Here is a 27,177-nt window from a genome sequence, read left to right as displayed (position 1 = left end):
TAGTGCATATGAAGGGGTAAGGGAGAGACCCACAGTTATATCTGTGTGTTGCCTTTCCACAGTGGAAAACTCAGGAGTCTTTCTCCATCAATAGGTGGCAAAGGCAACTCCAAAATCCAAGCCTTTGGCTCATCTTAAAGCCAAGCTCTTCCATTAAATGTTAGGAACACTCCTCTTTGCTGAAGGAAACTTAAGAGCCAGGTCTAGTTCATTTGTAACCATCATCATAGGCAGTGTCTTCTTTATCATTTTAAATGTCTATTTGTTCAATAATGAAATAGAGATAAAGCTTTTCTTTGGTTTACTGTGTCATGCACAGTAACATGTCAGGACATCTTCAAATTGTCAAAATGACACTTGAAATTTCACCTTTAAGTGAACTCTAGTCTGTAGAAGTAAGTACTCAACATATAGTTGGAAAAGACCTACCAATTCAACATCTATTTATAAAACCATAGGTTCAGTTGTATTGCCACATTTTATTTTAGATGGATGCACAGTAGTAGGAATATGTTTTAGTTACTTGTGTGTAACTTATTCAGGTTTAATTAGGGCTACCCATAGGCCTGAGAAAGCTTATAAAGAAGAAAGGAAGAAGAAAAAAAAAAAAGGAAGCAAAACTCAGAAGAGAAATTTACTGTGGCACCTAAAAATGTATTTAAATGTTACTGTTAGGATACATAAGTGAGACATTTAGCTCCTTGTTTTGTCTCAAGTATGGCATCTGTTCACTTGTGTGTGACAAAGCTTCAGTGAGCTGCAAAGAGTTCCAAGAGTAAAGGAGTTAAGGAAAGTCTAAGTGAGAGAGAATCCCAGTGTGCTGGCATACTCCAGCCTTAATAAATATTACATGATGGTGGCGATAACTTTTTGTGATATAATTCATTTTTTAAATAATTAATGTCACCAGTGCATGTTTCTAAGAGTGCCAAAGATAAATAATTTACTGTAAGTACCAAAGAGGGGTGATATTTTTTATTTATCAGACTTAAAATGGTCCGTTGTGGAAAATAACTTCAGGGCCTTAAATGTAAGAACCGTAGTTTGTCCCCACCACGGCTACCACCAAAAAAATTAAAACTTTGTATTCAGTGTGTTGTCTCCTTCTGAAGGATAGTTGGTTCTGAAAGATAGGGGTCTCCAAAAATCATTATAAAGAATTGGTAAATAAGGCCAGGATAGAACTAACAGCTTACCTTTAACTTATAGAATATGGAACTATTGGCCATGGTTTATTGATCTTTTGGGGTTAGGGTATCAGGTCTATGGACTCATAACTCAATTGCATACCCACACACCCTGGAAGTATCTTCTCTTGTTGAACGGAGAAAGATGTTCCTTGTTGACTTTTGCATTTTCCTAGGACCTAGATAGTGACTTGCATATGAGTGCTCTACAAGTTATTTTTCCAATTTGATTTCAAGGCTTTTTTTAAAAAAATCTGTGTAATTCACAGTAGGTTCTTAAATTTAGGTTTAATATTATCAAAGTTATGCAGGTAAATAAGATCTCATCATTCTGTGGGACATAACTTGTTATGAAAAAACTATTCCAATATACAACTATAGTCCCCAGTTTTTCTTCTCCAGAGACAGTCATCTTTTGGGCCTCCATGTCTCTGAATTATCATGTTATAGTACTTCCTGTTGAACTTTTGAGGAGTTAATTGACTTTCCAAATAGAAGATGAAGCTCTTTTTTTTTTTTTTCCAATCTCTCCACCACTGTGCACACTTTCCATCTTCCCATTTCCCCAAATAGTTGCATTTTTATTTTGGTTCTATCTGTACTTAGTGCTTATGTTGTTGTGCATATGTAAATGTTCTTCACATATGTGACATATATCATGACTGCTTTTATTTCCAATGCTGTTTTATTTTCCCTAGAATTGGAGCGCAATCTGTAAGCCTTCCCCCAGTGCAAATCTTTTCTCAATATATTCATATCCACTAGGTAGTCTATTAATCTCTACTTAACTCATCTTAGAGCTGTCTCATTTGACGAGGCCCTTGAAAGCCCATTGCACATCTTTTTTGGGTCTTCATCACTATGAAAATTCCCTTTATTTCTTCTGAAGCTGGGTTCCGTGTTGCTGATGTTGTCCTTCATTTTGGAGTACATCTTCCAATATTTCGATTAGAGAGAGAGAAATTTAGAAGAATTTATACATCTAAAAGTATTTTACTATTTGCATACTTGGTTTGACTACTTGGGAGAATTCCTCTTACAAAGAACTGTAACGTGGAATTCCATTGTCTTTACTGTCAGTTTTTTCTCTTAAAAGATTGATGGAAATCTACCATCTGTGATCATTTTTGTCTCCAGGTTCTGAGACATCATGCTAATCCTGTGCCATCCTGAGGTCTATATTCATCTGTAGCACTGGTTACTCAGTGGCTCCTTTCACTCTGGGAACTCAGGTCTTTAGTTTTGGGAGAGTTTCTTGAATTTTTTCCTTGATGAATTCTCTTCTATTTCACTACTTTATATTTCTAGAACTTTTTTTGGGGGGGTGGGTGGAGGGGCTGTTGACCTTTTGATTTTTCACTTGTATTTTCTCTCCTTTTTTTGTTTTTAAAAAAATTTCCCCTAGTTTTTATTTCAATTTCAATGCTGTCATTTTACTTTCTGAGAGCTCTTTTTTCCCCCTCTAGTTTTTTTTAAAGCATTCTCTTATTTCATAGGTATAAAAAAGATCTCATCTCTCACTTGATAATTACGAAAAAATTCAAGTTTTCTTAAAAATTTTGAGTGTTCTTGAAAAGCATCCGTTTCTTCCAGTTTGTTTATCTTGTTTGTTGGCTTATTTTGTTTTTCATATTAGCTTTTCCCAGCTGTCTAGTGGTTCTTGGCTGGCTACTCTCTAACAGGCTCACGGAAAGCTCTGTGTGTGGTGTACAACTCTTCAGTCATGATGTCTACTGAAGTCAAAAGCCTGTGAACTTTCACTGACTGAGAGATTCCAGTAGGCAGATCAGAATCCTCCAAGATTTCCCTTTTCTTCCTAGAACCTCTCTGTTCTTGTCTGTTTGGGAGGCCAGGAAAGAAAGAAGGATGAGAGATCTGAATATTCCATATATAAACTATCGATTAATCCTCATTGTCAGTAAAATGCATGTAAACTTCTAGTCTTCTGTCTCTGGTCTCTATGCCATGAGTCTTCTGCAAGGGTTGTTGCTGGTGGTGGGTGGGGTTAATCAGTCAATGGTGGGGCTCATGCAGGACAAATCACTTTTTAAAAAGAATTTGAATCCATCTTTCTGCTGATGTCTTTTCTCTCATTTTCCTTATCTTCCCCCGCCCTCCCCTGGCCACCCCAATGTTTATTTTAAAATACTTGACTGTCATTTTACTAGAGTGTTAACAAGGAAGCAAATCTTCAGCAGGATAAAAACTGAGACTTCTTTATTTTTGGTCTGTGGAATATTATCTTTCATCAGATTTGGAGCATTCATTTTTTTCAAGTATAGCTTCTGCCTTATTTTCTTCTTAGATGCTTCTGAGAGTACGGTCACACTTGTTTTTAAACTTTTCACTGTTTCAATGTCTCACACTATTTTCTGTATTTTTATTCTTTTTGTGTACTTTTTCCATTTATGGTTTCAATGTACTAGCCCTGTTTTTTGTTGTGTCTAAGTCAAGAACTGACATTTTACATGAAACTGAACAGATGCATGTGCAGTTCATTTTTATGTGTATTTTGGTGTTCTGTTGGGTGTTCTGTTGAATCTTCTGTCTTTCATATATTTTCTCTTTCCCCTTGTTTTTTCTTTTTATTGATGCATTATAATTATATATGATAGTGGAATGCATTGGTACATATTTGCATATGCACATAATATAACAGTGTAATTTTTTCAATTTCATTCTCTGTCCTTTCATACTCTGTCTTTTACTCCCCTCATTGCTTTCCCCTGGTTCCCTCCTTCTATTCTACTAGTTTTCCTTCTATTTTCATGAGATTCCCACTACTACCACCCTTTTTTGCTTCTTTTCTGTTTTTCTCTCTAGCCTTCACATGAGAAACAAAAAACAACATACCACTGTTTACTTGTTGAGTCCAGGTTTTTTCACTTAATATGCTCAAGTTTCATCCATTTTCCTGAAAATGTCATGATTTCTTCTTTATGGCTGAAGAAAACTCCATTGTGTGTACTACGTTTTCTGTATCCATTCATCTGCTGACAGGCTAGTTCCATAGTTTGTCTAGTGTGAACTGTGCCTCTGTAAACATGGGTATGCACGTATCACTATACCACACTGACTTTAATTCTTGGGGATAAATATGGATCAGTGGTATTGTTGGGTCATAGTGTGGCTCCATTCCTACCTTTTGAGGGCCTTCCTGATTTCCATTGTACTAATTTACAATCCCATCAACAGTATAAAAGTGTTCCATTTTCCCCAGCATTAACTGGTTGTTTGTATTTTTGAGGGATGCCATTCTAAATCTCAGTGTAGTTTTTTTGGTTTGTATTCCCCCAGTTGCTAAAGATGTTGAATTTTTTTCCTATATTTGTTAGTCATTTGTATTTCTTCTTTTGAGAGGTGTCTTTTTAGTTTATTTGCCCATTTACTGATTGGGTTTTTGTTTTTTTGAGCTCTTTACATATTTAGGATATTAATCCTCTATCAGAAAAGTAGCTAGCCAAGGTTTTCTCCCATTTTGTAAGTTCTGTCTTTATGCTCATATTCCCTTTGCTATTTAATTTGATGCCATCCCACTTAATTGTTTCTTGTGCTTTAGGAGTTTTATTTAGGAGTTTATTAGTGAAATTGACCAAATTGACCAAATTAAGGAGGTTGCTACCTGTATGTTGGAGTGTTGACCCTGTTTTCTTCTTCCTAGCTCTTTGATCTATTTTGAATTGATGTTTGTGCAGGCTGAGACAGGAATCTAGTTTCATTCTTCTACGCATTCCTCCCATTTTGTTCAATATGGGAGTCCGAGATAAAGTTCTTGTTAGCTTACCTCAAAATCTAGATGACCTTTGAGTCTTCATAGTGCCTATCTGGGCTTGTTTTGTTTTTGTTTTTGTTCATGTGCTCTGGCCATACTTGGAAAATTTTCATTTTATGCTGGATTTGTGTTTGAAAAATTGTGGACACACCCAATGGTGATATATTCCTCCAGAGATGGTTCACCCTCCCCCAGCTAGGACAACAGAGAAGCAGATGACCATTTAATCCAATCAAGATTTTGGTGAAATGAGGCTGGTTTGCAATCCTGGAAAAGTTCCTACTGCTTCTGGTTTGTCCTGTCCCTGCAGAGTACTTGCTTGAAATTCTGGTATGATCTTCAAGTCCACTTCCCATTAGCAAGTTCTAAACTCTTTAATCATTTTCTTATGAAATTGCTGAAAAGTTCCATTATACTTTATAGGGATTTTTCTGGTTAGATTTTCAGCATTCTGTTCTGTGTGGCCCCAGAATTCCACAAATATCTAATGGAAAAACTGTAGTGTGCTTGAAGCAACCCATATCTTTACCAACTCCTCTCTGGTTTTTCCACTCCTCAGCAGTGTTCCCTGTGAAACAAAGCCCAAGTTCTTCCTGTGCTAGTAACTGACAAGTGTCAACTTAAAAATAACAAAATCTCAGCTCAACTCTTCATGAGTATAGTTCCTCTGAGAAGTTTTACCTTTTCAGAGTATAGTTCCTTTAGTTCTCAGTGCCTCGGCTGCCCTTGACTGCCTTCAGACTTCTATATTAACCTGGTTTACTTGGGGGAAGCACTGAATGACTGCTAGCAGCTCTGTCCCACTTGGAATTAGAAGTCATCAAGATTGAAATTTTTTATTTTTATTTTGAGAATGGGGAAAAGATTTTACAGTTGATATAGGATTAATCTGAACCTACGTTAAAGTACGTAAAATCATTGCTATTAGTTCCATGACACTCCTTTTACCATGCACATTACTCAGGTACTCTCTTGAAATATTGAAATAATATAGTGTATCAGTAGACTTTACTTTTTAATGTTTTTGCACTCAGACTATATATCTACCTATATTAGAAAATTCACAAATTCTTTATTTTGAATATTAGTCTATCCACATTTATAAAGAAATACAGATATACTTTGTGTACAAAACACCAATGTCTTTTCTGTCTTTATGGGATGTTATGTGTGACACTGATAGACTATATTGTTTTATTTTTCAGCATCTAACATTCACAAGGGAATTTGATTCAGATTCTCTTAGACATTACAGCTGGGCTGCTGACACCTTGGACAATGTAAATCTTGTCTCAAGTCCTGTTCATTCTGGGTAAGGAACCTAAATGTCATTTTTCTTTCTCCTATCAAATTAACATTGCATTTATTATTTAAAATTATAAATTAACCCTGACAACTTTCATATACATGAATATATTCATATATAAAATATATACTCAGTATATGTGACATGCAATTATAAATCATTTAATATTTTTTAGCAAATCTGTATATCTATTTTTATTGTTTAAAGTACAGTGTTAGAAAAATATTACATTAAATTAATTAGATGATTGGTGCAGCAAAAGTTCTTTTACATCTTTAATTTTCCTTTTCAATAAACATAATTTTAGCAATCATTTTTCTTCATTTTATTTTACTAGCCAAATGAATTTTTCCCTAGGTATTCTTTTAAATAAAAATTAAATGTCTGAGTATTTATGTTAATTTATCTGATTGTGTTTGTGCTTTGCATCTAATGATAGAAGAATTTCAGATAGGCACTTTGGCACATGCCTGTAATCCCAAGTACTCAGGAGACTGAGTCAAGAGAATCGCAAGTTGGAGGCTAGCCTGGGCAACTTAGCCAGATCCTGTTTCAAAATATAAAAATAAAAGGAGCTGGGGATGTAGCTCAGTGATAGAGTGCCTGCATATGTGAGACTCAAGAGTTCAATCCCCAGTGCTGAAAAAAAAAAAAAAAAGGAATTTCAATCAAACATTAATTGTTTTGCGCTCTGGTAGTCTCATCTTTGTGTGTGTGTGTATGTGTAATACAGACCTTTTACTTGACGAATGATTTTGACATTGATTGACAAGTGATTTTCCTTTAAAAAGTGTAAGCTTGAAAGTTTCCAATTGTAAAATTTTCCTTTTACATTCTTGAAGCAAAAATGTAATTGAAATATATAAAATTATTAATTGAAAATTAATTTTAAAAGATAGTAAAGAAATTCACTTTTAGAAAATGAACAAAGAAATATCTGTGTACCAGAAATGCTGAATAAAAACCACATCAAAGAAATCCCTCATTGCTGTCTCTCTGGCAAGTGGAATTTAAGGCAGGAGGCTAAAGGTGACATGCTTTGATAAGTGAATCAATAAATAAGAGCATTTTTAGATATTGGGTTCTTTACCAGTAGGTAATTCAAATGAAATGATTGCCATTGATATAAATAGAGTAAAAATAATTTGTTAAAATCGTGACTATTTCATAGTATTTTTGTCTTTAAGACTGGCAGTGAGACTTTTTGTTGTGATCAAAGACAAGAGATGATTTAGAATTAAATAAGTTACTGGAAGCAAAGTATTTTCTGCTGCTTCTAGTTAAAATAACTTTTAGCAGCTAAAATTTACCTAGCTCTTTTTATGTACCTGGCCTTAAACTAAGTCTTTTACATGTATTATCTAATTTAATTCTTACTTGAACCTTTAGATGACACTAAAGATTTATTCATTGTCTCCATTTTGTAGATGATAAGTCAGAGGGAAAGAAATATGTGATAGGTTAAAATATCAATTTAGAATTTTGTCTTTTGTAATTCTGAGAAAGGAATCCATGCAATGTCATTTGAATAAAAGTGATTTATGTGAAATTGTTTTTAAAACTACAAATTCCATGTGATATTTGAATCATTAACATTGTATTTTGAATTATTATAATTCAGAAAAATTTTGAATTATTATGGTAATATTAATTTTAAACTTCCTAAAATATTCATATGATTTATATTAGATGTATGGTAGGTGGGCCCAAAATTGTAAAAACCCCCACAAGAAAAATCAGATTTGAGAAATAAAATATGAAGCTCTTGCCATACCTGCAGTAGACATGTCCATTTTTTTTTAATCGGGGTTGATGAATTTCCACCATAGAGCTATCATCACTTTGCAATCTCCACATACAAAAGAAATATTCTAGAGTTTAATTTAGTAAACTGAGAAGTTGAGGAAATACGAAAAAATCAGAAGTGAACTTTTCCCATACATTGGAGATGATGAAGAATTTGAATATACAGATTATTTCCTCTTTCCCTTGAAATTTCATTGAGGACAGAAGACTTGTACAATAAAGCAAAATAACAGTGTGGACTTATTTGAATAGGTGGAAAGAGAGATGTTGTACACTTGAAAATATTTCACTATTGCCAGGTCTGTAGAGTAATTTATTCAGCCATTTAAGGCAAAATACTTTTCCAGGTTGTCCCACAAATGCCGAATGCCATGGTTTCATTTTCCTGATGATTTTTGTTTTTCTTTGCTTGTCATTGACATTTTCTGTTGCTTGCTTCTAATTATCTCAAATTAATTTCCCCATTTGCTTTCTAAATTATTTTGCAGCTATTCTTCTCCACTTCCTCAGTATGATTCAAGGTGATAATTGTGTCCTTTATGTGAACCATCCTTTCTGTATTTTTAATATATGTGAATTTTTCTCACAGTTAGATTGTGTCAGTCTCTGTAGTGTGTCAGCATCTGTCATCCTGCTGTTCTCAGAACTAGAAACATTCATATGTTAATTTTAGGATCATGTGTAGAATTCATGCTATAGTTTAAATGTTAAGATACAAATATTATTAAACATCACATTAATTTGTTTTTCTTTGTTGGTATAAATTATGTTGCATGACTTTTTCAGCACATTATTTAAGGAATGAGTTTGGAAAACAAATCACAATGTTAGTGATCTATATTCTGCCTAACACATATTCTTACCTTTCTTCAGTCTGTTGGCCTATGAAGTTAAAAACCTTAGAACAGGAAATGATTGTTAAGAGTAGCAACCAAGCACTGTGTGCTTTGGAGAACACAGAGAAAGAGATTCTTATAGTTTCTCATTAAAATCATTTTAGCCATATTTTGTCCATTTGATTCCGATATTCTTTGTAGCTAGTTGATGTTTTTAAACTAAACTTGATACCCTTACTCTACCTTCAGAGTGCTCAGCTGCAATCACTACAGATCCACATCTATCCTTCCATTAATGTTAATAACCAAGTCACAACTAGGCAGTTTGTAGGCACACATAACAAAATAGTTTTGCACTTGCAAAATAAATATTCTATAAACATATGTGTTTACTGTGTGCTAGAACTATGCACAGCTCTACAAGTCAAGCAGGGAACAAGATAGCCCTGATCTGAATCACTTGTCTATATTGTTGAGACTCAGCTGTTACCAGAGCAACAAACATTCTCCTCTCAGTGGAAATTCTATGGGGATTTGTACTAATACAACTGAATTTTCAAACTCAAAGTTTGTCTTGCATCTTTTTATTTTGTACTTTTTTGTCTTGAACCATTTTTAATCCATTTTGTTTCTATTGGTTCCAATGAAAATATTTTACTACTAAGTAGAGAAAAATCAGACTTTTGTCATAGGCTTCTTTATACTGTTGTCATATTACATTAATTATTGAATAAAAAATAGTTTCATATATGTATTATACATATACATACATATTATTGTGTGTGTCTAGGAAAAAGAAAGCACCCCGGAGCAATTTCCAGTGAGCCTCATATCATTTAGCATTGGAAATAATTCTTGTAGGCACTTGAACAAGTGAACAAATATCTTTTCTTTTGAATGGAGAGGAGTCTTTTCCCCTCTTCCCTTGAATATCAGTGGTCCCAGTCTCTGAAAACAGATAGACTATTATCAAACATACAATTAATTCAGAGTGAAATAATTAAATCCATAAATAAGCAAAAAGGGTGTGAAGGTACATCCACCTAAAGATGAGCAGAGTTGGTTCTGGAAATCTGCTTGGTTGAAAAATTATCCCCATCCTGTTGCTCTTTTCCCTATGGGGATTATAGGCTAATTTGTTTTGTTGAAGAGGTAGGTCATCCTTTCCAAGGTCAAGAGCCAGCATTCTTCAGAAAAGAGCCCATAAGGGGTTAAGCTCTATTTGCAGGATGTTAGCACTGTGTTTAGATGAAAATGTCATAAAGAATTTTGATGGTGGGATTATTTTTTTCTCCAAAAATGCTGTAAGAATTCAGACAGCTTTCTCATTATCAATATTTGGTGCTGTTCTAGTAATAAGTATATTTCCCATATGAAAGTTAGAACGCAAGAAGTATATGTTTGTGTTCCCCTGTCTGATATGCACTGTTCCATATGATGGACTTACTGAATTATGTTCATCAGAGTAGAACTCTGGAACAACAATAGATGGGCTCATACATGATAGGAAGCAGGGATTCCAATATACTCTTATTCATATTTGACACAGTTTCTTTATATTGCCATACTTACATGTTAATAAATATTTTCCTTACTAACTTTAAAGACCAAATGACAGAATTATATAATTTAGAGGCACTTTCTTAAAAGACTATATTCTACTTTTTGTATTACTGCATACAATGTCTAAATATAGATTATTTTACATAATTATTTTATAATTCCATTTTTATACTGGAATTATTTAATCCCTTTCCATCAAAATTGCCTTAGCAAATCTAGTCATCTGCTTTTATTTTTATATTCTGTTTCATCTTAGTAAAAACTAGAGTGTTGGTATGGTTAAATATTCCTGTACTTTATGAGTTGTACATGTTAGATATACTGTGGAGTTTCATCTTACTTGTAGTGGGGAGAGAGATTAAATAGTTAACATATGGCAGAAACCACTTATAGTTAAAATAACCTTGAATGTACGTTAAACTACCCACAAAGACCACAGACAGTGTTTTTTTTTTTTTTTTTTTTAATCATGGCTGCATTTTTAATAGCTAGTTTTTATCCCAACTTTGAGAGAGATTCTCTATTCCCTCAATGAGAGCATCTCAGAAAGTGGTCAGTTTCTGGGAGGCCATGTTCCACCAAATGTAAGTTGTATTTCAGCTTTTTGCCCAGTGCACAAGTTTAATGCATGTTTGATGTGACTCCACTGTATTTGCTTCCAATTTATCTTGAGAGAAATCAATAGCTACATTGTCTGTCACTTTGAACTGTAACCTTTAATTTGAAAACCCACTCTGGAGATGATTCAAGTCTGTCCTCTGGTCTTCTCCCTACAGGTTTCTGGTTAGCTTTATGGTGGATGCAAGAGGTGGTTCCATGCGAGGAAGTCGGCACCACGGGATGAGAATCATCATTCCTCCACGCAAGTGTACAGCCCCCACCCGAATCACCTGCCGATTGGTAAAGAGACATAAACTGGCCAACCCACCCCCCATGGTGGAAGGAGAGGGATTAGCCAGTAGGCTGGTAGAAATGGGTCCTGCAGGGGCACAATTTTTAGGGTAAGTTTTGCTGATTTTAATCTTAGCCCTCTTACCACATTTTTTGTTTTCTTTACCCTTGTTAACTTAAGGAGTTAACTATTAAAATGACTTAGTTGGACCTGATTGAGGATACTTTTTGTGTAGTGTCAAAGGTCACAAAGCTGTGTGATTCTGTGAGAGGCTATTAGGCTGGTACTTTCTTAACTCAGTTTGCTGGTCAAGGCTTTTACTAACCGAGAAGCATGTTCTCTGCTCAGCGAGTGCACGGAACCCCATCGGCCCCTGTGCAAGTCAAGGCACGATTCCTAGAAAAACCTACAGATGCTGGAATTCTATCACTTCCTTAAATAAGTGTCTACTCTGGGGATGTCCTTTTAAAGATAATTTTTAGGGACACAGTCCATTGTGATATGGTACTTTATGAAAAGGAAAAATAAATTGAATTCGTTCTCTGAGGTGGCACTTGGGTGCAAATCAGGCAGGCTCTGTCGTGACTGACAGTTTGTTCATAATTTCCCCTTCTCGTTTCTCTTCCTGCTGCATGGATGTTATTCAGTAAACTGCATCTTCCTACCAATCCTCCCCCTGTAAATGAGGGTGAGAGCTTGGTTAGCCGAATCCTGCAGCTTGGGCCTCAAGGAACAAAATTTATTGGGTAGGATCTTTATAGACAAGATACAGAATGTCTACAATTTTTTTTTTCCATTTTCAATTTTTTTCTGTCACACTCATGGTCTTATTCTTGTCTTAAGTTTATTTTTATTTTTTAAGTTTTTAAATGCTTTCAGTTGATGTGTGTCACTGAAAGAAAAAAAAAAATCATGTGGCTTGACTTAATGTAGCACCGCTACCTATCTTGTGCTTTTCAAGCATGTGGAATTCACTGCAAGCATTCTGCTTTCATAACCTTGTGCTTCTATAAACCTTTCTTTAATTTGAAATGTTTCTTCTGAATATGCTTTTTAAGCTAGACTCACAGTCTTCAAGTTTAGCCCAGTGTAAGAGAAGGTATTTGCAGGCTTTGAATCAACATTTGCTATCAATGATATATATGTATGTGTGTATATTTGTCTCTATGTGTATAATTAGATCTTTATTTCTTTTTTTTTAAAGTACTTACGAGTACTCTGTAATCTTTATGGGCTTAGAAAAGAAAAACTCATCAATAAGTAAAATGGTTTTGAGAAGTATTGGGAATACATGATATTTAAAGACATTGAATTAGGTAGCAAACAATATTCTGTTGTTGAATTGTTTTGTTTTGTCTTGTTTAAGCTGAAATGTGTTGATGTTTGTTGTTTGTTTCGCTTGTCTGGTTGTTGTATTTGCCTTGGCAGTCTGCATGAAGAGACCTGTTATGAAAAGTTATGCTTGGCTTTCACCTTGGTCAAAGGCCCTGTTCATACCTTCTCTCCAGTACTGTTGAATGTCAAACGCAAAGCCACATTCCTTCAATATTGACAGAGACAGTATCTGACACATTAACCTGCAAAGATTGTATCTTGTTCTCAAAAGAATAAACAAATAAAATTTAATGTGCAATAGTAAGATATTAAAAATTGTGGTAAATATCTTAATAGTTCTTGAAATTATTAGCACTGTTAGGAATAGTTGTTTTCATTTCTGCCTATTAAAGAATAGAGGCTAATATTAATAAATTATATTTAAAATCTTAATTGAATTATGACTGTTTTGCTAAAAGTAAAATTATAATTATCCCCATTTTAAATGAATATTTCTATAAAAACAAATCAAATATTCATATTTTCATTATTTGATCTTTTCAACTACTATCCCTTTTTATTCTCTCCTTATTTAAACCCATATCTCCTATTAGTACATGGACATGAACACATAGGTTAAGAGATGAGGTTACATACAACCTCTGTAGGAGAATAATGATACTGTCTACTTAAATGTCATAAAATAAAGCTGCACAATCCAACTACATAAACTGTGTGTGATTGTGGTCTGCTTATTTCCATCCATCTTTTTTAGTATTTATCCCATTTTAAAATTTAACAAAATTATTTCCCATGGCTTGATTGGCTATCTTCAATTTGCAGCCATTCTTTTTACATCCCTTTGCAAAAGGACACTGTCAAAAATTATTAAGTCTTTATGTGATAATTTCAAACTAACAAGTGCTTTTCCAGGAAGTTTGCAGTATTCCTATACAGTTTATGTTAGAGCCAGGAAATGAAGCTGCCCACTCCTTATTCACAAATTCAAAATATGAGAAACTACACAGGCCATGAGGGTCTTGGAAACTGACTGCTGGAGCAAGTAGATTGCTCTATGGATTGTTTTATTGCTAAGGGAAAAATGTAGTGGTGATCTCTCAAATTAGGAAATTGACAGAACTTCTTTTTTAAAGAAATGACTGTGTCCTTTTAAATCGCTAGCATTTTGTATAATATACCTTCTTGTGTTTTAAAAAAAAATGGAACAACTTTCTTTCTTATGGCCTATTTTAATCTTTAAATTCCTTGATTCAAATTTCCTATGTATATGGTGCTGAATATTTTCCCCTATTAAGTTTAATGCCTAACATATGGTAGGCCTTCAAGAATTGTTTGTGAGTGAATGAATGATGGCATGTTATCAGGCTTCTAATATATTATTATTGAACAAGCAAATGATTCTGCAGCTTTGAACTCATTCCCAACCTGAGTGGCACCTCTGATTTTCAATCAAACATTGTTGATGAAACATTTTTGAGTATGATACTATAAATATATTTAATTTGATACCAAAATAATGTGGATTTTTTTTCCAGCCCTGTCATAGTGGAAATTCCTCACTTTGGGTCCATGAGGGGAAAAGAGAGAGAACTCATTGTTCTTCGAAGTGAAAATGGTGAAACATGGAAGGAACATCAATTTGACAGTAAAAATGAAGATTTAACCGAATTACTTAATGGCATGGATGAAGGTAATAATGATGACGCTGTTTTTCTGTCAGTATTTGCAGGCAGAAACAGGGAATTATTGGATTGAATGAAACAGTACCCGAGCTTCTCTTTGTTGTATTTTAAGCTGGGATCCAAGTTCCTCAGCATTTGCGATTTTCAGTATCTATGGCATAAAGTTCCATTTAACAACTGTCCTCCTCCCCCCCTCGACACACACTACAGATGTGCAATATTCTGGTGATTCTTTTAGTTTTTAATCAAATGTATCAAACTTTCCAAATCCCAAGAAAGTTTTCTAAGTCAAAAGGGATAAGGTGAGATGAAATAATAATGAAAGGCATGTGAAGCATGTAGAGTATTTTCAAGAAAATAAGTTCACATTTTATTTTTGGAATTATTATTTCCAGACTCTTTCAGTTCATTCAGTTTTCTCCCAGTGTATTTCAATATTCTTCCTGAATTTTTAATATTGCTTAGGCCATAACAAGTTTAAAAATTAAGTTTCAAGATAATTATTGGAGTCTGTGGTGTTTTGGTGTCTTATTCTTTGACCTAGTAAGAACGGCAAAACAAATCTTATTTTAGGATGTCTGATGCTTAGAATCATAGCAGTTTTTCTTAGTAGACATTGATAGTAGACTGGTTTTGAGAGTAGTTATTTGACAGAGATTTCCTTAAATAATGTGAGGGAGGGGAAACCAAGCTCGTGAAATCTGATGCTATAGACAAAAATGTCAGAGCTAATCTTTTTACCTTGTATTTACTTCCTAATCACTGCAAATTCAGCCATTGTTTTAAATTATAGCTTTAGTGGAGATGTAATTCACATCCTATAAAATTCATATTTATTAATTCATTGAGTTTTAGAATGTATCTAACAGGGTTTCTTGCAGGTTCAGAATGTAGACAAAGGAGCTAGACAAACTTAGTATTTGAAGGATGGCTTGGACAAGTCACTTAATCCCTGTGTGCCTTTTTCTTGGGTAAAACAGAGGAAACCCTCCTTGCTTTATAGAATTACTATTAAGAATAATAAATATTTATGTGAAGTGCTCTTATTTCAGAAATAGTCCTTTTCACACAGTGAGCCCTTGATAAATTTCAGTTACTGTCACCGTTATATTCATTCTACAAGGGAAAAAAAATGTCATGCCAAAAGTTTTGCATAAGATATGGTCACTACCAACCATGAATGTTAAAGATGCTTTATAGCCAGGTAGATAGAAACTAATAATTGGAGAAATCCAGCATTCATGAGGCCTTTATATATGAAAAGTTTAAAAAGAAAATATAGCATTATAAACTCGGTCGTTTTACTCCTACTTTACAGGGAAAGGAACTAAAATTCAGAGAAGTCAAGTAATTATCTAAGATTAACTTACTAAATAGAAGCACTGGGGATGAAATCTAGTTCTATATTTTCAAGAGTTTTAACTGTATCCCACTTATTTTAGAAATGTGTCACCCTGTGAAGAAGAAAACAAACCCACAGTGAAAAATTGCTACAGACTTCCAAGTTTGGTGCAGATTAGATTGGGTCTAGATTAGGATCAGGTACATTTAATGCATATATGCTATTTAAGGAATATACATATACTAATATTTATATTACATGCTATCTACAAATTCAAGTAATTTCTTAAGAATGGGAACATTCAGTGGGGATTAAAATTTCTAATTAGTATTACCTGAACTTGTTCTAAAGCATGACAGATAGTCATTCTCTTACATGACATGAAGAGAAACACAGTCAAAAGTTTTTAAAAGAATAAATGCTTAGAATGAATTAGCATTTGTGGAAGTGCTGAAAGAATTTTTAACCTGATGATTCAGGTTAAAAAATGGAGAGATTAAGAGTATGGATTTTCTATAGATGATAGTCATCCTTTTAAAGAAAACAAAGTATGAAAAATGTTTTTAAGGATCCAGTATTTCTTAAATACTAAAGTGGTTTTGAAAATGTGTTGTCTACTACAAAAAAAAAAAACTTTTCTTTTAATGGATAGCTACTTGATACTGTAAGTTCCTTGAAGGCAAGATACACACCTTCCTCCTCTTGTCACCAGAGTCAAGCACAGAGGTAGTAGACAGAAAGATATACAGTATAAGCCATCTGGAGGAAAGGTCTCTCTAGTCTGTTTCCTCTACCCCAGTCTTCATTAATATTAATCTCCTGGAGAAAAAAAAATAGCAGAATACTTGAATTTGAAAAAAAATGAAAAGCTGATACTATTCTCAAATAACACTGACTATTCTAAGACAGTGCTACCCAATAGAGCTTAATGATGATGGAAATGTACTACACCTGTGCTGTCCAAATAAGTACTCTCTAGTCATACATGGTTCTTGAGCACTTAAAATGTAAATCATGCAACTCCGGTAATTTTTTGTTTTTGATTCATTTAAGTTAGCCACATGGCCAGTGGCAACCTCATTGGACTGCATTTTTAGCAAGAATACTGAATACTCTAATAATACATTCTTCATTTTTGAGCATATGTTATATATAGTATGACCTATCAGGAAAAAGTCAATTTTTTTTTTCAAATTTTCAGGTTTCTTTTTTGGGGGGGTTGCTTTTATTATTTCACACATCACATAATGTGTTTTGTTTTTAATAAGTCAGTTTTCAAATAGGAATAAGTTCTGTCTTTGCTTAGACAAATGGTGTCCCAAACACAGCTATGCCAATGGTTAAAGAAATAGTGATATAATTCTCTGCCCTGGATTTTGTGTGTTATCCTGGAAATGGCAGATTGAGTTTCTTTGCTACATTTTTAAAGACCAGATATAATTTGATTCTATTTTAGATAATTAAAAGGAATTATAAATACTTCCAGGTTTAAAGAATCAAGCCCTACAGACTATGAGAGCAAAAATGAGAACTAAATTTTCAAGGCACAGTGGTTTTTATGTGTATTAAATTTTAAAATAATAATAAGGAATAATAACACATTTTATAACTGAAGCTTTGTTCAATTTTGTACCAAATTCAAGTCTTAAGTTCCATACTCCTATCCCCACAAATATGTCATTCTTATCAGAACATCCCCCCCCCCCCGCCAAAACCAAGCAAAAATAGAAATCAATCTATCTGTTTAAAAGAAGTTAACCTGTTATTTTCCTGGATCGTCCAGCTAGTCAAACCTCTAGTGGGCCAGAAGCATAAGTGCCACAGAGAAGGTTGTGTGTTTTGTGTTCTTATCTCTCCGCTCTGGGCCTCTCTCCTTTTTGCTCCTGGATTACTGTTAACAAGAGAAAAGCTGTGCATGAAATAAACCAGTGACCAGATCCCTCAAGATTTCCTTAAGGAAAAGAGAAGTAAATTGGCCTATGATTATTTTATTTAACTTATTAATTTCCATAGTTCATAACAATTAGGCTTCATCTGCCATATATATATATATGATCTGTGATAATATGTATCTTATGTTTCCTTTTTAAACTTCCGTTTGCATACATGAATTCTGTATGCTACTTAATAACCAGTCTACATGCTAATTACCAGTCCCATTGTACTCTCTGGTCTGAAAATTTTAATACCCAAGTCTTTAAAAATTATCTTAGGCTGAGCACAGTAGAGCACACCTGTAATCCCAGTGACTCAGGAGGGTGAGGCAGGAGAATCACAAGATCAATGCACTTCAGCAATTTAGCAAGACCCTCAGAAACTTATGAAGACTCTGTCTCAAAATAAAAAACAAAAAGGACTGGGTGTAGCTCTGGTGAAGTAGTCCTGGGTTCGATGCCCATTACCAAAATAATAAAAAATAAAAATCATCTTAGCCATTATTTTGATCACTGATTTTTACTAAACAACAAAATTGTAAAGTTTGGATATGTTCTATGGTGTTTTAAAATGTACAAAGCCTTTCCATGTACTTAAATTTAATTATAAAACAACTTCAGGAAAAGCCAGGAAGAAGAGAATTTGCTCATCTTAGTAATGTGATTGGGACCATGATCTGTGGAAGTTACATAGATCAGAATTCCCATTCTGTCTCTACCACTTATTAGTTAAGTGACCCTAACCAAGTGCTCACTCTCTCTACAACTTAGTTTAAGTGTGTGCAGGGAGGATGCCTCAGAGTGAATTAATGGGCAGCAGAGGAGCTACTCTATGTTAAATTCATACCACCTTCCCTGATGCTTGCACATTGCTTGCCCAGTGTTCAGTCACAGTCTAAGAGACCATGTTAAGGTGTGTAAGGAGAGCAAGTGGAGTCTGACATCCTGCCTCTCTGACTTACCACTCCATTGCTTTGGCACTGGCCCAAGAACAAATGGGCACTCTTTTCAAATTTGTTCAGTGCTGCTATTTGCTTGCCAAGCTGTCTACTTGCCTCATGTGGGCACCCTTTCCCATATTGCACGAGGACACCATGGGCTAGACATAACACCCCACCCCCACCATCCAGTCAGGAAATAGTAAACAGGTGGACCTAAACTTCCAAAATTTGGGTTTCTGTTTCCACACCCACTTGTCTTTCTACTGCACTCCTTTGCCCTCCTGTATGCTCTCAAATGAAGGATGCCTAGGGAAGTGCTTTGTGTAGAACAAAACTGTCACAAAAATGTCAACTGGTATTTAAGCTTTTCATTATTAATAATGATACCCTCTCAGTTCTTGTCTGACTTAAAAAGATATAGCATATGTTCAGGAAAAACTTTAGCTGCAAAATAGTAGAGAAATAAGACCTACTTCTAGCACTCTTAAGCAAGCCCAGGGACAAAGTCATCTGGTTATGTTAATGAAGCAGGTGTGTAGCAACGTTCTCTTGAAGTAAGAAGGCTAGATTAACATAGAGGGCATTTGGTCTGGGTGCAAAGAACCTGCCCTTACCACTAAGGTATCATGTTTCAAGAGCAACTTTTCTTTTTGGCAGCAGATAGAGAGATCTGTTTATGCTCTTATCAATTAGTATATTCTTGGCACAGAAAAAGACTGCAAGACAGAAAACAAACATTTACCACCCCAAATAGTACACCAGATTTAATCTACTTTTTGAGTTTAGTGAAAACCTTATTTTAATTAAACTCTCAGAACTGAATTAAACATGTTAAAATTGTGCTTCCAAAGTCAGATTTCAAAGAGTATTTTAGTCTGTGGTTATGTTGGACCTGGGAACATTTATTAGTAGGTGGATCCTTCCTCTTTAGAGGTCCTTAACATATGAATTAAGACCTTGAGAAATGTTCTGATCTGGCACTGTCCAGTATAGTAGCCAGTATATGCCTGTGGCTGCAGAGCCATTAGAATGGCCCAGTAGTGATTGAAATGGGCTGCAAATATAAAATATACCAGATACATGATCCCTACCCTCTTCAATATATATCTCATTAATAATTTGACAGGGTTTGTACATTGAAATGATAATATTTTAGATGTATTGGCCTAAATAAAATGTCATTAAAATTAATTTCACTGGGGCTAGAGATACAGCTTAGTGGTAGAGCACTTGCCTAGCATGTGCAAGAACCTGGGGTTTAATCCTTAGCAAAATTATAATAATTAGAATATTAATTATTATTATTTTATCAGATCCATTTAATTATCTATTTACTTTTGCAGTGCTGGGAATCAAACACAGGACCTCACACATGCTAGGCAAGTGCTCTACCACTGAGCTAACCCCCAACCTCCTATTTATCTATCTATTTATTTATTTATTTATTTTTGGTACTGGGGATAGTGCTTTACCACTGAGCTATGTCCTCAGCCCTTTTTATTTTTTATTTTGAGATGGAGTCTCATTAAGTTGCTGAGACTGGTCTTGAATTTGCAACCTTCCTGCCACCATGGCCAAATCCTTTTTATTCTAAAGGTGTGGCTATAATAACCTTAACATTACATACTTGGCTTGCATTATATTTCTATTACATAGTGCTGCTCTAGATGTTATATACACTTTGTTTTATATAACTATTAGGTTTTAAAAACAATTATTTCTTCCTAAGTATCTGTGCCATCAATTTAAAATCCCAGTCCAGATGGCATACACTTGTAATCCCTGAAGCTCACGAGGCTGAAGCAGGAGGATCACAAGTTCAAAGATTCTGCAACTTAGTAAGACCCTGTCTCCAAATAAAATTTTAAAAATGGGCTGGGGATGTGGCTTAGTGATTAAGTGCCCTTGGGTTCAGTCCCCGGTACCAAAGAAGGAAAGAAAAATAAAATCCCAATCATTGTAGTGGAATAAAATGGTGAAGTTCCTCAAACAATTTTATAAAGCAAGAATAATAATTTCTCACTTGTTCTTAATTTTCAGATGAGAGCAAATGAAGTTCCTAAGATCATATATTTTATAGTAAATAATAATACTGTTGTTTTCCTTTAAATTGAAGTGGAAAGGGAAATTGGTACCTATTATGTAACAGAAAAATTTCCAAATTTCTCTCTTTATCAGCAAACTTAGATTTCTCAATTTAAAATTTCCACTTTGATTCATGTTATTTTAAATTGTCTCTGATTTTTTCACGTTTTTATTGGTTCATTATGTTTTTCATTTATCAACCATTAGACAAACAGTAATCTTAAAAATGTCAAGTCATTGTAGTTAAAAACAGAATAGTGAAAATGTGGCTTTAATTGTACACAGCACCATCTGGTGGAGAAATCTTATAGAAACAGTTTTGTAAAAATCACACACACACAAAATAAATTGTTAACCAAATCAGGATTGGGTACAAAAACTAAAATAGAATTTTAACATGAAGTACTGAAAACAAGTCATAGCAAAATATTGGCCTATTTGCAGTCTATGGCCATAAAACTGGCATTTTAAGTCAGTATCACATTATAAAATGAAACTGTACCAGAATAGTCTCCCAAACCAGTTACCTATGTAGGAAATGAAAATTGGACCAAAGCAAATGAGCATTGAGCAATTATGCCAAGTTTTATATGTGTCTTTATATATGGATGTCAGTTAGATGCCAAACATTAATGGGTCAGAACAGGGAATTAGACACCCTGTTCATATGTCAGGCACAGCAGTACTGTTAGCCTTTTGAGAGGCTGGGAACCCACCTTCTCTACCTTGTGTGTTGATGTGAATAGAGGCCAGTGTGCCAGATGCAGAGATCTGAGCCCTTGGAATAAATCAGTTATTCAGCATGTATAGTTATCCCCATATGCTACACATGCCAAATAATTGAATCCCCATATGCTACACATGCCGAATAATTGATTTATTTATTTAAACTTACTTATTCTAATTTGTTATACATGACAGCAGAATGCATTTCAATTTATAGTACACATGTAGAACACAATTTTTCATTTCTCTGGTTGCACACAAAGTAGAGTCACACCATTCGTGTCTTCATACATATATTTTTCTGGTGTTTATCTTTAAGACATTATATATGGCCAGCATGGTGGCACATTAACTATAATCCCAGCACCTCAGGAGGCTGAGGCAAGAGGGTCTCAATTTCAAGGCCAACGTCTACAATTTAGCAAGACCCTATCTCAAAAAATGAAAAGGGTTGGGAATAATAGCCTAGTGGTAGAGCACCCCTAGGTTCAATTCCCAATACACTTCCGAAAAAGGACATTATGTATGATGTACTGTTTTATATATGCATTGACTATGTATCCTGGATTTTGAAGATAGAATTATATTGTTTCCCCATGGATGATGTAGCCCTGTTCTAAACAAAGGACTGAAGAGTGACATAATGGAGTTTTGGTACCTCTTTATGTTTACTCTGAGGAAGAAGGATCAGGTTATATCATTTGAAGCTTTTTCCCTGTACCATCTTGGGTGAATGTGTTACAGAATTTGCATGTTTAGAAGGACTGGACTTTCATCTCAACAGGATGAATGTAATTTTCTAAAATATATCAGTGAATATATTACAGGCACATAATGTTCAACACATTCTACAACTAGAGTTGAATATTGTAAATTTATCTTTTTTAAAAATTTATCTTTTATTCTTCATTTCTTCCAGTTTATCTGATATTTTCTGCAATTGGTAAAATTTATTTTAAAAATTAAATGAAACTGAAATTATAGCAATTCAGATTTATATTCTATAAAGATATAAAACTGAGATAATGTGATAATTTTTTTAAAAATCCAACTGGCATATGACCTTAGATCTACTAGAGACTGGCTCTCTGGCCCTCCAAAACCGTGTGACCTTAGAATATATAACCCTTCTAATTCATTATGTGAACACAATTGTGCAAAGGAGGCTTTCTGACATTTACTTAAGTATATCTATCCCAAAGGACATGTCTTATCCTTATCTTATAGGTAAGAAGGACTCAGAGAAATTAAGTAAATTGGCCAAAGTTCATGTGTACTCCTCACAGAGCTGGATTTAAACTAGGGTACCCGTTTATAATGGCTTTCCATAGATTCCCTTTTTAATTCTAACGTTATGAGCCTTTTTTTTTCCTACCTCACAATATCAAATACTCCATTCTTAGAAGAATAAGCTAAAGAGTGCATTTACCTGACCAGAAATTATCCCTAGATATAGATATCATCTTTAGTGAAACTTCTGACGTCATTTGTATTCTCTCTATAAATCATTCACACTCTGACCGAGCCACATATAACCATTCAAAACCTAATTTGAAACAGGAAAGAGAGTTTCTCCCCATTTGATAACATTTAATTACACTCACATAAGAAGCGGAACTACTCAGCATGATCATTTGAAAGCTTTAAGAGTAACTTTTAGTTTGCATACGATTTCAATCTATTACTCATGTTTGTATTATGGTCTCCATAACCATTTATATTCACAAAGCATTTTATGATCCTCAATTACAGAAGATGCTGTCCCACCTTTTTCAAATAAACTAAATGAATTTCTGTTGATCACTAATGAGGCAAGAAGGCTTTATAACACTAGTGCTGCTGTAATCAGGGCTTTGAGCCAGTTAGAAGTCATGTCATCTTTTTACTCAAGGTATTTGCTAATCTCTTCATTACTCATTCATTGATCAGTTACCACCCATGTGCCCAGTAGTCTCTAAAGACACTATGTTAAGTAATGTTTAAAGTCCATCTTTCTGACTTCATGTCTATACCTCCTTTTTAAAGACCGCATTGTTAATCTGAGCTCTAAAACTAACCAAATCAGTTTGGTTATGCCACTTAACCAGGAAGTAAACCTTCTTAAACTTCAGATACCTATGTTGCCAAAATGCTGTTGTGAACAAGATAATAATTGGCCATGCCCAAAGTAGATATTCAGTAATCTAAACTACCTGTTTTAGTACTCCCCTCTCTTTTCCCTTGAAACCTTTTTGTTTTTCCACGTGTGTGTGAAAACTTTCCTAGTAACAGATTAAAACAAGAGACAGGGAGAGGGATTACGAGTTACCTTAAAGATAAGAAGCACTTATGTTTTTTTTTTTTTTTTTTTTTTTATTGTTGGTCGTTCAAAACATTACATAGTTCCTCATACATCATATTTCACAGTTTGATTCAAATGAGTTATGAACTCCCAATTTTATCCCGTATACAGATTGCTGTATCACATCAGTTACCCTTCCATTGATTGACATATTGCCTTTCTAGTGTCTGATGTATTCTGCTGTCTGTATTATTCTCTACTATCCCCCCTCCCCTCCCCTCCCCTCCCCTTTTCTCTCTCTACCCCTTCTACTGTAAATCACTTCTTCCATTTGAATTATCTTGTCTTACCCCTCCTTTCCTCTTATATGTCATTTTGTATAACCCTGAGGATCGCCTTCCATTTCCATGCGATTCCCCTTCTCGTTTCCTTTCCCTCCCACCTCTCAACCCTGTTAATGAAAATCTTCGTCTCAAGCTCTTCGTCCCTACCCTGTCCTTGTTTCCTCCCCTTATATCAGAGGAGTCATTTGGTATTTGTTTTTTAAAGATTGACTAGCTTCACTTAGCATAATCTGCTCTAATGCCATCCATTTCCCTCCAAATTCTATGATTTTGTCATTTTTAAATGCAGAGTAATACTCCATTGTGTATAAATGCCACATTTTTTTAATCCATTCATCTATTGAAGGGCATCTAGGCTGATTCCACAATCTTGCTATCGTGAATTGTGCTGCTATGAACATCGATGTAGCAGTGTCCCTGTAGCATGCTCTTATTAGGTCTTTAGGGAATAGACCGAGAAGGGGAATAGCTGGGTCAAATGGTGGTTCCATTCCCAGCTTTCCAAGAAATCTCCATACTGCTTTCCAAATTGGCTGCACCAATTTGCAGTCCCACCAGCAATGAACAAGAGTGCCCTTTTCCCCACATCCTCTCCAGCACTTATTGTTGTTTGACTTCCTAATGGCTGCCAATCTTACTGGAGTGAGATGGTATCTTAGGGTAGTTTTGATTTGCATTTCTCTGACTGCTAGCGATGGTGAGCATTTTTTCATGTACTTATTGATTGATTGTATGTCCTCTTCTGAGAAGTGTCTGTTCAGGTCCTTTGCCCATTTATTGATTGGGTTACTTGTTGTCTTATTGTCTAATTTTTTGAGTTCTTTATATATTCTGGTTATTAGGGCTCTATCTGAAGTGTGTGGAGTAAAGATTTGTTCCCAGGATGTAGGCTCCCTGTTTATCTCTCTTATTGTTTCTTTTGCTGAGAAAAAACTTTTTAGTTTGAGTAAGTCCCATTTGTTGATTCTAGTTGTTAACTCTTGCGCTATGGGTGTCCTATTGAGGAATTTGGAGCCTGCTCCCACAGTATGTAGATCATAACCAACTTTTTCTTCTATCAGATGCCGAAGAAGCACTTATGTTTAAACTTAGGCTTATGTTTCATTGTTTATCTTACAGCAATTTAGGTCATTTTCTTCTTTAATATCCCAGCTATGGAGTAGTTTAGTATTTTCTTTTAAAAAACAAAACCATTTAAAAGTAATGGATATTTCATTGCCACTTAAGATACCCTTCTCATATTGAACCATCCTTGAGCTATTTTTCATAGAATTCTCTTCTATTTTTAATAATTTGTTTCTGGCTGAGCCTGCTGGCTTAGGAGTCTGAGGCAGGAGGATTGCAAATTCAAGGCCAGCCTCTGCAACTTATAGAGAACTTGTCTCAAAAATAGATAGATAGATAAATGATTGAAGATGTAGCTCAGTGGTAAAGCATCCCTGGCTTGAATCTCCAGTACCAAAATAATAATTTGGGATCTGAACTTTTAAGGCCAGGTACAAGATGAGAGTCCATGAAAACCTCACTTCCCATTGTGTCAAGTCATTAAAGTTTCCTTAAGTGAGTGTGAAAAATAGATTTCCATGTTCTTCCCCCAAGTCAGAATCTCCACTTGGGAAGTGTAGGGATCTATGATTTGACAGTTAGTACTTGCATTTCTACTATCTAGTCAGGTTAGGACATACTGTGCAAGGTGTTAGGGACTCTGTGTGAATATGATACAAGTGTCACATTAAGCTACAGATTATTTTGTTAAGCTTTTCTCTGTGTGTAAAGGATGAGAGCAAAACAAAGATTCTTGGTAATATATTTCTGCTTCTCTGACCTAAGTAACAGTCTACTTGAATATCTCAATACAAAAAAATCCAATCCTAGAAAGAATACAGGCATTGTTCACTTTTAGATTATCAGACTTCATTGCTATTTGTCTGAAAATCTGACTTCTCTGAAATAGTTTTTATGTTTGCAACACAAAATTTTCAGAGGAATTTATATTCTCATTAATTTTTAATTCATTGAAACATTCATTAATTTGAATTATAAACACATAAACATAATAAACTTCACTGTAGACTGAAAAGTAGAAAGATTAGATCCACTTTTTCATGCACAGTCTTTTCTAAAAACTATGAAACACCAACCAGTTTCTGCTACAACATATATTGCAGAGTACAACTTAAGGAATTACACTGAATCTTACTAATTCCCAGTTGATTTCTTTCTTCACTGGATACCAGCTGAGCACCTACCAGAGACAGAATCCTCAGCATCAAACAGCATGTAATGTAGTGTGTTTTCTTTGCATTTTATGAATATAAGCCCTAATTTATAATACATACTGATAACTTCCTTAGAATCAAAAGCCTTAAGAGAATGTGCCCATGATGCTGGGTATCATGACCACAAGTCAGAGTGTCACACTAGCCGAGTGTTGAGAACCTGTCCTTCATTCCCAACTGAAGCCTTCTCCAGCCAGCTGTGTCTTTAGTTATCTGTTTTCAAACTTTCAGCTAAGGTCATTTAGGTCACTCTATTTCAGTTTCCTTTCCCTCCCCCATCCCCAGGACTGAACCCAGGAAGTTCTATCACTGAACTACATAATCAGTTCACCCCCTTCCCCACTTTTTTTGAGATGGGACCTTATTAAGTTGCCAAGGCTGGCTTTGAACTTACACTCCTCCCGCCTCAGCTCCTGAGTTGCTGGGATTTATAGGTATGTGTTGCCACCATGCCTGGCCAGTTTCCTTTTTGTTAAAGCAAAAAAGAAAAAACAGAAAAAGTAAAATGTTTATACTGTATTTAGTTATTTATTATGTTTATACATCTTTAATATTTGTGTTAAACATAATAATTCATGAGTATATATTCTTTATAATTCACAATTTTTCTCTTCCATCTCCATTTCCCCTACCTTTTTACATGAACCATGTAAAGATGTAATTAGTCAATTTTATGAGATCACATTTTTGGCAATTTTTAATGTGTTTGGAGATTTGCATATTAAAACTTTAATTAGACCCTCTTACCTCATTCTGTTTAATACTGCACAGTATTCCACGGTATGAATATATCATAATTAATTTCTGTCCTGTTGCTGATCAGTAACATCATGTCACAGACTTTCAGGTGAAAATTCTAGTGACTT

The 27,177-nt window shown here is 34.6% G+C and overlaps 1 protein-coding gene across 1 annotated transcript in view; it reads left to right on the top strand.

Annotated features, from left to right (window-relative positions):
- Window positions 1-27,177, top strand: part of Ank3 (ankyrin 3) — a 323,355-nt gene that overhangs the window by 235,388 nt on the left and 60,790 nt on the right. Inside the window, exons 26-28 of the mRNA XM_077799312.1 lie at window positions 6,165-6,271; window positions 11,247-11,471; window positions 14,233-14,387. Coding sequence (XP_077655438.1) covers window positions 6,165-6,271; window positions 11,247-11,471; window positions 14,233-14,387 — 487 coding nt within the window. The remainder of the gene's footprint in view (window positions 1-6,164; window positions 6,272-11,246; window positions 11,472-14,232; window positions 14,388-27,177) is intronic.

The sequence above is a fragment of the Urocitellus parryii genome, chromosome 5 (assembly GCF_045843805.1).
Source record: "Urocitellus parryii isolate mUroPar1 chromosome 5, mUroPar1.hap1, whole genome shotgun sequence".
Classification (NCBI taxonomy): Eukaryota; Metazoa; Chordata; class Mammalia; order Rodentia; family Sciuridae; genus Urocitellus; species Urocitellus parryii.
The sequence above is the reverse complement of the archived record's forward strand: the minus strand, read 5'-3'. Positions and strand labels throughout refer to the sequence as shown.